This window comes from Acomys minous, assembly GCF_964271855.1.
Source record: "Acomys minous genome assembly, chromosome: 8".
In the NCBI taxonomy this organism is placed as follows: Eukaryota; Metazoa; Chordata; class Mammalia; order Rodentia; family Muridae; genus Acomys; species Acomys minous.
This window is the reverse complement of record NC_140489.1, coordinates 31,704,942-31,718,294: the sequence shown is the minus strand read 5'-3', so window position 1 is coordinate 31,718,294 and position 13,353 is coordinate 31,704,942. Positions and strand designations below refer to the sequence as shown.

Below are 13,353 nucleotides of genomic sequence, written 5' to 3'. Positions count from 1 at the left end.
ATCCTCTGTACTCCTGAAGCCAAAATACCTAATAACACCTAGGCCCTCAGCCTGTCTCTCTACCTCTCTCTGTCTGTCTCTGTCTCTGTCTGTCTCTGTCTCTCTGTCTCTGTCTCTCTGTCTCTGTCTCTCTCTCTCCCACCCTCCCTTTCTTTCTTTCTTTCTCTCTTTTTCTTTTTCATTCTTTCTTTCTTTTTCTTCCTCCCCTCCCTCCCTCCCTCCTTCCCTCCCTTCCTTTCTTTTTTGTTAAAAATGCATGTTCCCAAGCTCCATTCTAGGAGATTCTGATTTAAAATTTTGAATTTTTAAGCGGTCCCTGAAGTAATTTTTTTTTTTTTGGAAAAAAAAACTGGCCTCAAAAAAGGAAGGGAACACTCAGTGCCCACCTCTTTCTCAGGATCCCCGCTTCCCAGTGATGTGCCTAGCAGCAGGGCAGGCTCCCAGCATGGACACACCTGCCTCTACACTGAGCTGATGGGGGGGCTTATCTTGCTGTAGTGATCCCCTGGATTTATGGAGGTGGTGTGACGCTTCCAGCAGGCCCTGCATTTCCTCCCCACTCTTCCAGCTCTTGGGTGTGAGGCGCTCAACCCTTTGGTCTGCTTGCGTTGGCTGACTTGTCTGGCAACGTCTGAAGCTATGGAGCAGGGCACCTGAAGGTTGATTCAAGGATCACGTATCAATCGCCAACTCCTGTGAGATGAGTGCATAGAGCACGGGAAAGAAGGAGGGCCTTCCAGAGCGTCCTTCTGCTCCCTGCCTTTCTCTACCTTTACCATGTCTGTGCAGCTGGGCATGGGAAAGGCTAATAATAAGCCCCACTATCTAACTAAGTCAGTATGTCCGACTTCAGTAGTGTTAGAATCACTTGGGAGGTTTGCGTAAACACAGATTATGGGGGCTCAGTCCCAGAGCTCCTGGTGCAGTTGGGTCCGGGGTGGAGTTGGACACATGCCAATAACCACTGACCACCCCCACCCTACCCCGCCCCAGCTCAGCTTTAGCATCATGGGCTATGTTGCTCAGGACTCTCCCCTCACAAAAGTGCTAATATTGAGGTGTGTCTCCCTCCTTTTCGGTAATGTTTCTGTTTCCTTGTGTCCTTGTTCATCCCAGCTGGGGACCTATGCTGAGAGCAGCGGGGGGTCACCTAAAGCCAACTGCTCACTTACCTTTGGCAGGGTCAGGCTAGGCCAGGAGGGGAGATAATAGGGTGAGAATAGAAGACAGCAGGGAGCTGTTTTCTTTTTTCCCTGTTCTCTCCCACATTCCGGCCCACCCCACTTGTCTCCTGATGACTCTTTTGACACAGGAATGGAATTCTAAGTGTGTGGGTGTGTGGCTGAAGTTAGTTGTTACTAGTTTCTAGTAAGATGCTAACTAAACACTCTACACATTTACTATTTGTGGGTAGGTGTGCACGTGTGCCCCATGTATTGCTGAGAAGGTCAAAGGCCGCTTGCAGAAGTAGATCTCCTGCTACCATACGGGTCCTGGGGGGACTTGGGCCCTCAAATGTGGTGTCAGGTATTTTTACCCACTGAGCCATCTCTCAGGTCCTCTATAAGATGTTTTCTTATACGACAAGCACTAGCCTGGCAGTTGTGATAACTTTGGGTAACATTCGGCATGTGTTGGTCCCCTGTGGCCCTGACATGTTGAAGAGGCCACATTGAGCCCAACCGTTTGCATCTGTGGGGTGACCTTCTGAGAGACGCTGTGATGGGGTGAAATGGCCTGGCTTGGAGACACCTTTGTTTTGAACCATGAAACCTAGTGATTAAGGTCAAGGGCTCCGGAGCCACCAGTGGTAAAATCCAGAGCCAGATTTACCCTTTACTTTAATGCCTGTGTGCTTGTGGGAATGGGATGAAATTTCTTATCTATTCTGCATGAGAATCTGACCTTCACTTTGTGTCTTGTTCCCTTGGGAACCTGATATACAGAGCACGTCAACTATGTTTCAGCAGTGTTGCTTATGATAAAAAATGACCTGTGACAGACAGACCTGGTCCCGGGCCATTCAGCGTGTCCCTGGGAACAGGGCTCCTTTTCACTGCTCCATCCTTTATGGCTAGAGAGGTGTGCTCCAGGGAGCACCTCTACCAGGAAGATCAGTATACTCAACTTTCATTGTTCCTTAGCCAAAACCTTGAGGCCCAAATAGAAACAGCATCTAGATGCCTCTGGAATCTGAGACTCTGTGGACTGGTTCCCCTGAAGTTGAACCTAAGGCTGTCCTGCGTCCTGCTGTCCTGCTGTCCTGCTGTCCTGCTGTGTGCTCTGTCTCATACCCTTCTCCACAACTCGAATGTGAAGAGTCTCTGTGGTAGTCTTGTTAGCCTCAATACGCTGTTAAAGCAAAAACAAACAAATAACCCTCGTATACATTATGGAGTGCCTAGCTGTGCTTTTTTTTTTTTTTTAGATAGGATCTTACCCAGACTGGCTTCTTACTTATAACTCTCCTGCCTCAGTCTCCAAATGCTGGGATCATGTGGGCTATGACTAGCAGTCCGTATCTCCTCACTCAGTTTTGGGTTTGCTTTCTAACTGTGTGCATTTTTCTCATCTATAAAATAAGGTTGCTGACACTGCTAACTTCTAGGGAAGCTATAAAGATCGTAAGGTCCACATGCGGGCGTGGTGGTGCACTCCTTTAATCCCATCACTAGGGAGGCAGAGGCAGACAGATCACTGTGAGTTCGAGGCCAGCCTGGTCTACAAAGCGTGTCCAGAATAGCCAAGGCTACACAGAGAGACCCTGTCTTGAAAAACCAAAAAAAAAAAAAAAACAAAACAAAAAAAGAAAAAAAAAACCTGTAAGGCCCTTAGAATAGGGCTACGCTTATGTACGTGGTGCTGTCATCGTTATCATCTTCATCATCCTCATTACCATCACAGTCATCCTTGAGGGAAGGCCCTTTCTCCTTTGGGTCAGTCCCAATCTCAGCATAGCTACTGAGTCATTGTATGACTTTGGGCGAATCACTTATTATCTACTTACTTTCTGTCTTTGTTCGCTTTCTTTCCTTGTATATGTGTTTATATATACACATATGTGTATGTATAACATATGTTTATATGTTTATATCTATAGATAAACATATGTTTATTTCTATATAAAAACATGTTTATATATACATATATGTTCATGAGGATGTGTGCATATGTACATGCGCAGAGGCTAGAGGTCACTATTAGGTGTCTTTCTCAGTCACTCTCTAACTTTTTGTTTTGTTTTCAAGAGAGTTTCTCTGTGTAGTCTTGGCTGTCTTGGACTCCCAGGTGGGCCTTGAACTCACAAAGATCCACCTGCCTCTGCCTCCCAAGTTCTGGGATTAAAGGCATGTGCCACCACTGTCCAGGCACTCTCTACCTTAAAAAAAAAGTATTCTGATTTATTCTTTGAAAAGTTTAAATATTTATGTAACACATTTTGATCATATTTATCTACTGCCTCTCTCCAGTTCCTCATATATATATATATATATATATATATATATATTTTTTTTTTTTTTTTTTTTTTTTTTCAGTAGGGTCTCTGACTGAAACCTGGAGTTTGTCAGGTTTGCTAGCCTGGCCGGCCAGTGAGCGCCAGGATCCGCTTGTCCCTGTCCTTCCCCTCTCCCACGCCTGGCTCTTTGCATGTATACTAGAGATCCAAAACTCAGCTCCTCGTGCTTGAGTGGCAGGATCTTTACCACTGAGCCATCTCCCCAGCCCCCTGCTCTCTCTTTCCGCCAGCAGTTTCTAGGTTCGCCGTTATCTGTTGAATAAACTGATGAAGTAGGGCATCAACTAAGTGCTCATTTGGATGTAGTTTAGTTTCAAGTGGTAGATCTGTGAGTGGAGAGAGGAGAGAAGCAGCCAGCAGGTGGAAGGGTGCCAAGGCTCCAAGGTCTGGATACTCAGAGAGAGAACAGGGTCACCAGGAGGAGGTAGAGAGTGTCCACTGCTTGTTCAAACCTCACAGGTCCAGACAAAGCTGAAAGGAGGGACACAGATGGTTCTGACCTGGAGTGGTCCTGCACAGAGCCACTTCCAGGGCAGGCTAAAGGGATCATGGTGTAATGGCACGTGGCTAAGAAAGGGTTATGGTGGTTGCTCTGAGTTGTTTTCTGAAGAACTGGACAGACACCTCATATTTCCCTGAATTTTTCTCCTCTGTGGATACCGCACAGAGAGGCCGAGGCAACAAGGATTTCGTCTGACCTCCCTGATGGCTGCGGGGAGGAGGGAGACGCTAGCCCATGATCTGAGAGAAGGCTCATCCTAATGTCTTTCAACCTCCTTCCTTCAGGTCTGAACGCTGGTGCTTTCTACGCCTTATCCACTCTGCTGAATCGCATGGTGATCTTGCACTTCCCGGTAAGGCGGGGTGATACTAAACGTTTGAATCTATCTCTGCAGAGGCTGGGCGGAGGTTCACTCCTCGGTCTAGTGCTAGCTAGCCTCTGATGGTGGTGCGCTTATGGAGGGAGACGGTCCTGGGTCCAATTTAAGTTTTGGTGGTATTAAACTATGGCATAGTATGATTATGACAAGATTGTTACTATCTTAGACCTCTTCCTTTTCTGCAAAAGGCATATGATCTCACACACACACACAGGCGCACACGCGCGCGCGCGCGCGCGCGCACACACACACACACACCTTTTAAAATTATATATATACAGCCTTGGATAGGAACTTAAAGAGATCTGTCTGCCTCTGCTTCTGCCTCCTGAGTGCTGGGATGAAAGTCATGTGCCACCATGCTCAGCTACAATTACAATTACAATTGAAATATTATTTTTTTAAGAGTAGAGAATAGGGCTGGAGAGATGGCTCAGAGGTTAACAGCACTGTCTGCTCTTCCAAGAGGTCCTGAGTTCCACTCCCAGCAACCACATGGCAGCTCACAACCATCTACAATGAGATCTGATGCCCTCTTCTGGCCTGCAGGTGTACATGCAGATAGAGCACTCATACACATAAAATAAATAAATCAGTGAAGCACCACCACCACCCACCCACCACCCACGCCCAGACAGGATTTCTTTGTGTAGCCTTGGCTGTCTGAAACTCTTTGCAGACCCGGCTGGCCTCGAACTCACAGAAATCTACCTGCCTCTGCCTCTCAAGTTCTGGGATTAAAGGTGTGCCACCACTCCTGGCTCATAAATAAATCTTTTAAAAGATTTAAAAGATTTAAAGACACACATGGCGACTCACAACCACTTATAACTTCAGTTCCAGGGCACTAGAAACCTTCTACTAGCTTCGGAAACCACCGGGCACCCAAGCACATAAAACAAAACTAAATTAAAATGTTTATAAAAGGACTAGAGAATAAGTAATGATACTTGTGTATGTGTATATTCATATAATATTTTTTATTTATTATGATATGGGCAAGGCTTAATTTCGAACACCTATATATTCAATTAAAGTGTTTTGGTTTTTCCTAATTTTATTTATTTTTATGTGTATGGGTGTTTTACCTGCCTGAATGTCTATTCACCATATGCATGCTTAATATCCATAGCGACTGGAGTTACAGGCAGGTGTGAGCTACATATGGGCATTAGGAACTGAACTCTGCTTTCCAGGAAGAGCAGCCAATTCTTCCCATCTCTTAATGGCTGAGTTATCACTCCAGCCTCAGCATTTTATTTCTTAATAATTAATATATTTTGAGACAAGGTCTTTCTATGCAGACCTGGCTGTTCTGGAACCAATTAAAGCATTTATGAAAAATGTTTCCAGAACCAAGGATATTGGGAAAGCGACACTGAGTGTCATAGAGTCTGGCGCACCAAGGCCACGGATGTCACACTTGCAGTGGCAGAAGCCACCATCTTTAGATATCTCTGTTTTCAGAGATGGCTCAAAGATCATATCCTAGCTCTGGGGGTAGGAGAGATGACTCAGTGGTTAAGAGTACTGGCTGTTCTTCCAGAGGACCTGGGTTCAATTCCTAGCATCCACATGGCAGCTCACACCTATCTGTAACTCCTGCTCTTGGGGATCAACACTCTCACATAGACATATGTGCAAACAAAACACCAATGCACATGCAATAAAGATACATTAATTAAAACAAAACAAAACAAAAGAAGTATGCCTGCGACCGTGGGCTAGCAGGATAATCTCATTGTGCTTCTGTTTTGCAATATCAAATGAGTGCAGACTGATTCCTAATTGTATGATTGGGGTTATGAGAATTAAATAATAAGGTCAACATTTTATATATTATTATATTAATGTTATATAATAATATAATATTTTTAATTTTTTATTAATTTATTCTTGTTACATCTCATATTATAATATTTTTATTAATTATTATTATTAAGAGTGTCCAATATGTTTTGACTGCAAAATGACATTGTTATCTATAAATGTGTTGGCCTACATTCATAGCTACCCTAAGATGCATGGCCACAGGTTAGACCCACCTGACAAACAGAAGGATGAAATATGTTAAATACATATGTTCCAGTAGATTTTCCTACCTATAAAAATGGAAACAATGATACATAAGCTAGAATTGCTATAAGGATTAATTTTAAAATACCTGGGCTGAGCATGGTGATGCACCCCTTTAATCCCAGCAGAGGCTGGTGGATTGCTGTAAGTTCAAGGCCAGCCTGGTCTACAGAGCAAGTTCCAGACAGGGCTACATAGTAATACCCTGTTTCAAAAAAATAAAAGTAAATTAAAATATAATATATATCTGCCTGAAAGTGGTTCTAAGGATAGAATTTGCTTGCTCATGGTACCCTAGCATACGTAAATACACAGCTGGGTTATTATTATTGGGAAAAGCAACTCTTCTAGAATTTTCTCCAGGTTGTTGTCATAGGAGCCATCTTGTCCTGCTAAATACTGGCCATAATGGATGCCGCGGGGTGGTCTCTGTGGTTTCCACAGGGGGAAGAAGTGAATGCTGGAAGAATCGGTCTGACCATTGTCATCGCAGGGATGTTTGGAGCTATGATCTCAGGCATCTGGCTGGACAAGACCAAAACCTACAAGTGAGTGACTCTTTTTGGATCAAGAATTGGGGGAGCCCTTGCTTTTGAAATACACACTCATAGGAACATAGCTCATTCGCTTCTGGGGAGGGGTAGCGGCTGGAGGTCTGAGCCGTCAAGCAGACAGTTCTAAACTTTGTGTGAGTCGCAGTTTTCTCGTTTACAAAGTGGAACTCTGTACTCCCTCTGTGGGATCTTGGGATGACTAGGGATAGTGGACTCGAAGGCCAGTTTAGTCTCCCTCCCCATCCGAAAGCCTTGTGGAAGGGACAGAGGACAGAGAAGTGAAAACAAATGGGAAAAACTCTCAGCAGTTGGCAAGTTTGTGGAAACCCCCAAGGAGGCATGAAGAGGTGATCTCCCTGACCCACGTCCTTGGCTGCTCTGGGCTAACTGAGCTCTATGTGTTGTACTCCAGTTCGCAATGCACTTAATCTTGCAATTTTTTAAAGTCTTGTTTGCACATCTCATGATGTACCCCGGGCTTGAATATCCAGTAATAGTAAAAGTGGCCTATAGGCCTAATCTGGGCCTATAAATACAAAATCCTGACACCCCATTCTGCAGATGCCAATGCAGTAGAAGGGGATGCTCCGTAGAGTGCAAGCTTGAGCTTGGAGGGATGGCTCAGTTGATGAAACTCTTGCCCTGTAAGCATGGGAACATATGTTTGACCCCTCCACACACACACACCAGGATGCACATAAAAAGGCATACATGGTGGCATATGCTTGTAATCTCAGCCCTGGGATGAAGACAGGAGGACCTCTGCAGTTTGCTAGGCAGCAGTTCATCAGTCAGCCTTGAAGGGATGCTCCAGAGAGCAGAGACATAGAGGACAGCCTCCCAACCTATTTCTAACCCACACCCATGTGTTGAGAATCGAACTCAGGACCTGTGCGTGCTAGGCAAGTAGTAGAGCACTGAGCTATACTGCCAGTCCTGTCCTTCCCTTCTGCTTGCAACTCTGCAGTGCTCCCCGTGCAGAGGGTCTTCAGTGAGCACTAGCTGTAGGTCAGCTGCTGGGATGGTCCTGTACTGGAGTAAGCAGCCTTTTGGGCTGCTTGGTCGAAGCCCACAAAGTCCCCAGTGTCTGGTGGCAACAGGCAGTGGTGGACCTGTTTTCAGCCACACAAAGCCACTTCTGTGAGCCTCTGGGCAGGTTAAGTCTCACTCTGACTGGCCTAGTCAAAGGCCAGCTGAGGCCACTCCCAAGGATGTGGCTGCCAGGCTTATGACTACGACGACGATGAGCCCGGTCGGTAATTACTTCTGGTAAAACTTGGCTGCCATCTCGTCTCTGCATCTGTTAGTTGCTTGTTTTAGCCAGATACAAAAGCACTGAGGGTCAGCCACCCCCAGACAAGAGGACAGCAGTGTCCCTTCTTCCAGGGCCTGCCCTGCAGCAGGAGAAGGGAGGGATTGGAATGTTGGCTTGGCTGGGTCGTGGGCAGCCAGATGACAGCGCACACAGTAAAGGCCTGGGGAGACTCATGCTCTGCCCTCTTCAGAGCCCAGACATAGCCAGTTCTTAGGATCACCCAGCGTCCAGAACCAGCTGTCCATCGGTTCTCAGCCTCTCCAAACTCCTGGGTTTGTTGATTCTGGGTTGGAGGCTGGAGACTGGGAACTGCTTAGCTCAGGCTGGGACTAGGAATAGTTTTGTTTTGTTCAAGTAGCCACGGTACAAAAGTAGAGTTGCGGTTTAACAAACATGGCAAAAAGAAGGGGTTTTTGTTTTTTGTGTACTCTCTGGTGAGTTTGTGGAATCACTGAGAATGACTCAAGGTCATGAGCGTGTTTTCTGCAGGGTGGCGGGAAGAGAGGGAATAGGTAGGGGTGAAGGGGGCAGGTCTCTCATCCTCAGACCCGGGTGAGAGGAGCCTCCTCTAGAGGCTCTGGCTTTGACTTCTTCCCAAGAGGCAGCAGGCTGCACAGTAAGCTATCATTCCGGTGTGTAGCGTGAGACAGTGCTGATGGTCCAAACTCAGCGTCGGTTCAGATCCTACTTTCTGCAATTACTCCCCTAGGGACTTTTTGGTTTTGTTTGTTTGTTTGTTTTGAGACAAGGTTTTGCTGTGTAGCCCTGAATGTCCTGGAATTAATTCTGTAGACCAGGCTGGCCTTGAACTCAGAGGTCCACCTGCCTCTGCCTCCAGACTGCTGGGGTTAAAGGTGTGCATCACCACCACCACCCGACTTTAAACACATAAGGAACCTCTGTTTCTTTATTGGTAAAACTAGGGGTCACAGAGATTCCTTTGCAGGGTTGATTGCAGTCATAGACACATGTACAGTATGTAAGCGAGTGAACTCCAATAGAACTATTAGTCTCATATACCATAGTGTGCTTGATGGTGTTCCACTGTGTCTCTGGCTTCCACGGAGACAAGTGCAGGCTTTGAGCACTCATGTCTGAGTCCTGCTGTTCATAGTGTGCTGAGCCAGCCCCCTATGGGAAGTGATACAAGGAGCAGAATGCAGGTCTGTTGGCAGGAATCAGGGCCAACAAAAGAGTCCTGGGAGGCCAGCGCTGTGAAGGGAGTGTGTGGAAGAGCGTGGGAGTGGGGAGCCTGCCATCAAACCCAGCACAAAGAGAAAGGCAGCAGGGAGTAGGCGGGGGCGTCTCCCTTTGGCTTTGGAGTCAAGCACTTAGCTCAGAGCTAGAGAGCTTTGTCTTTCAACTCTATTGTCTAGAGCAGAGTAGCTCAGATTCAATAGCTTCAACAGGAAAAGCTGTGCAACGGCCACAGGAAGAAGTTACGGAGGAAGTCGCCAAGCCAGGCTACCATCCAGCATTGCTATGGGAGGTTGATAGTCCAAATGCAGCAAGCAGTATTGAAAGCTTTAAGGAGGGGCTGGAACAGTGGCTGGCTCAGTGGCTAAGAGCGCTGGCTGCTCTTCCAGAGGTCCTGAGTTCAAGTCCCAGCAACCATATGGTGGCTCATATCCATCTATAATGAGGTTTGGTGCCCTATACTGGTGTGCAGACATAACACTGTATATGTAATAAATAATTTTTTTTTTAAAGAAAGCTTTAAGGAGCTGGGTGGTGGTAGTGTGGTAGTGGTGCATGCCTTTAATCCTAGCACTCTGGAGGCAGAGGCAGGTGGATCTCTGAGTAGGAGGTCAGCCTGGTATATAGGGTGAGTTCCAGGACAGCCAGGGCTACACAGAAGATGCCCTGTCTCAAAAGCCAAAAAGAGAAAGACAAACGAAAAAGAAAGCAAGTTTTAAGATGGCCTTAACAAACATCACCTTGACTATAGCTGATGCTTGTCTTGTTATCCACCCCACCTCTGTGTGTGTGTGTATGTGTGTGTGTGTGTGTGTGTGTGTGTGTGTGTGTGTGTGTGAGAGAGAGAGAGAGAGAGAGAGAGAGAGAGAGAGAGAGAGAGAGAGAGAGAGAGAGAGAGAGAAAACAGAGACAGACGGACAGACAGACAGACAAACAGACAGACAGACAGAAGGATGGAGCTATGTGGTTCTTACCTTGGATGGGACACGGCAGGTTAGGCTTGTGAGGAGGTCTGCACAGAAAAAGAGCATGCAGCCAGCAGAACAGGGTTGTATTTACCTATTCTTACTCTTTGTACCATTGACCATGGTGTGATTATTAACTGTAAATGAATAATTGTTGGGCTAGTGTTGGCAGATGTGCCAGCACACAGCAGAAAGCTGGAAATAGAACAGATGTTCAGTAGATCCCTGTGGAACTAACAGATTAGCCTGCTAGGTGCTGTTAAGGTAAAATGTGTGACTCGATTCCTTTGCATTTATCCACAGGGAGACAACCTTGGTAGTGTATATCATGACTCTGGTGGGCATGGTGGTGTACACATTCACCTTGGACCTGGGCCATTTATGGGTAGTATTCATCACCGCTGGTACACTGGGGTAAGTCTCAGATCTCCCCTGTCCAGTTGGAAGACACGTCCCCTGACTCCCAGAGTGGCCAGTAGCCTAGGATACAATGTGTGTCCCCTTGGCTGCTTCCTCACTGGCCTCAGGAGAGGTGGAAATGGTGCTGAGGGGTCTTGCTAGTGCTTGAGGAATAGACCAGGCATGGTGGTGCATGCCTTCAGTGCCAGCACCCAGGAAGCAGATGCAGGGAGGTCCCTGTGAGTTTGAGGCCAACCTGGTCTACATAGTACATTCCAGGATAGCCAGGGCTAATGTAGAGAGACTCTGTCTCAAAACAAAACAAAAGCCATAAAAAAAGAACCCAGACCAAAACAAAAACGGAGTCACATCAGGTAGCTGGGCTGTCCTGTTGGGGATGGAATGAAGCACGGCTCAGTCCGGGGCTCAGTTCTGCTACCAACTGTTAGAGCCCTGCACCTGCCACGCGATACTCTGAGCTTCTCTGTCTCCTCATCTGAAAAGGAAGGTAAGTAAGGCCAACTCCGTAGGGCAGTTGGAAGGAAGGAGAGAACCATGGTATGAAGATGACACAGGGACGCATGGTGTGGGTGGAAGGAGTTAGAACCGGCATCTTTAGGTGTGTGGAGTGAGAAAAGAAATGCACGGAGCCACAGGCCTTTTGCAGAGACTTTGCTGGCCTCCACCTCCCAGCTTGTTTCCTTCAGGCAGTAGGAGCATGCCTGTGAGAGTGAGAGGCCCTTGGCACCAGGGACTCTTCCTTCCAACCCAGGGCCTGAGGACCTAGGACACATATTCTCAGCTGAAAGTGAAACACACCAACCACTCGTGCCCCTTTCATAACTGCTAATGTGTCATTGCTGGCTAGCGGGAAGAGCGTAGAAGACATTAGAGAGCCGCTGGGCACGGAGCGTGCAGAGAGCTCCCTGTTTTGACAGATGGCCTGACGGGAAGAGAAAAGCAAGGGAGGGAGGGAGTCTAAGGGGGAAGGTGGGCTCCCATTCTTGTTCTGGAGGCTCTCCATCACTTTGCTCTCTGGTCTGGACTGCAGCTTCTTCATGACTGGCTATCTGCCCCTGGGGTTTGAGTTTGCTGTGGAGCTCACGTACCCGGAGTCTGAAGGCATGTCATCGGGCCTCCTCAACGTGTCGGCACAGGTAGGGCCACGCTCTCTCTTCGGCCCCCTGCTTCGCTGCGATCCTGTTACAGTAAGGCATCTTAATCAATTAAGCCCTTGTTTCCTGCCTTCCTTATGCTTCTCCAGGTATTTGGGATCATCTTCACCATCTCCCAAGGCCACATCATCGACAACTACGGGACCAGTCCTGGAAACATCTTCCTGTGTGTGTTCCTTGCCCTTGGATCAGCGCTTACTGGTGAGTGGGGACCTCAGAGCAAGATGAGGTTCAGGCTACTCAATGGGATGTTGGCAATTTGGGACCCATGTCTTAACTGATGATTATAGTGGGGGGCACATATGTGGCAGACAGATGGGAGGGGTTGATAGAACTCTGTTTGTGATATCTGTTTGCATGTATTCATGGCTTCTGGCATCAGGAGGCCCATGTTTGATGTTGACTCCCACAGCTTGTCCAGTGGGTCAGGCTCTGGGGGCCTCAGTTTCCTAATTTTATAGTGAAGATTTGGCGGTGGTGGTTAGCACGGTATGTGCAAAGGCCCTTTTAAGAGACTTAAGTGAATGCCAGCATCACCACTGGATTCTGCCTCTCCAGGACAGCAGTGACGTGGGACCTTTTTAAGATGGGTAATGGTGCCAGCCGCATCTTGACGGTCTGAAGTAGGATTGGGTTAGCTGTAATGCTTAGGAAAATGAGGATTCCTTCTCTTGTGTAAACTTGACCAGTGGGTCTTCTCCATGACTCTGACTTTGACACTCTTGTTTTTTGCTCTCAGCTTTCATTAAGGCAGATCTTCGGAGACAGAGGGCAAACAAAGATGCTCCTGAGACTGTGAGTGTGTGGGAGCTTGGAGGGGGTAGGAGCTGGGACCTGAGATTTGATAAGGATGTGGCAACCCAGGAGCTCCCAGAGGAACTGGTTTTTGTCATGACCGTGAGACCAGCTCACCTCTCATAAACATGGCATCCAAAGAATTTCCTCAGTGGGTGTCCAGTGTTGCTCCTCTCTTAGAATCTTCTTCCACTTTCCTTTCTAAAATTTTCAAAAGATTTATTTTTATTTTATATGTATGAGTGTTTGCCTGCTTGTACACATGTGTACCGTGTGCATGCCTAGTGATCACAGAGGCCAGAAGAAGGTATCAGATCCCTTGACACTGGAGCTGCACGTGGTTCTGAGCCATCATGTGGGTGCTGGGAACCAATCCTAAGTCCTCTACAGGAGCAGCCACTGACCACGGACCTGTTTCTCCATCCCCTTCTCTGACTTTCAACCAGCCTCCAGTCTCCTTATTAGGCTCCTCAGAGCCT

General features: G+C 47.1%; 1 protein-coding gene across 2 annotated transcripts in view; it reads left to right on the top strand.

The window, feature by feature from the left end:
- FLVCR2 (FLVCR choline and putative heme transporter 2) overlaps positions 1–13,353 on the top strand; it is a 63,465-nt gene that overhangs the window by 43,705 nt on the left and 6,407 nt on the right. For both annotated transcript variants that reach the window (XM_084791600.1, XM_084791599.1), the window contains 6 exons: positions 4,304–4,371; positions 6,919–7,022; positions 10,809–10,919; positions 11,956–12,061; positions 12,169–12,280; positions 12,819–12,874. In XM_084791600.1, coding sequence (XP_084647726.1) covers positions 4,304–4,371; positions 6,919–7,022; positions 10,809–10,919; positions 11,956–12,061; positions 12,169–12,280; positions 12,819–12,874 — 557 coding nt within the window. The remainder of the gene's footprint in view (positions 1–4,303; positions 4,372–6,918; positions 7,023–10,808; positions 10,920–11,955; positions 12,062–12,168; positions 12,281–12,818; positions 12,875–13,353) is intronic.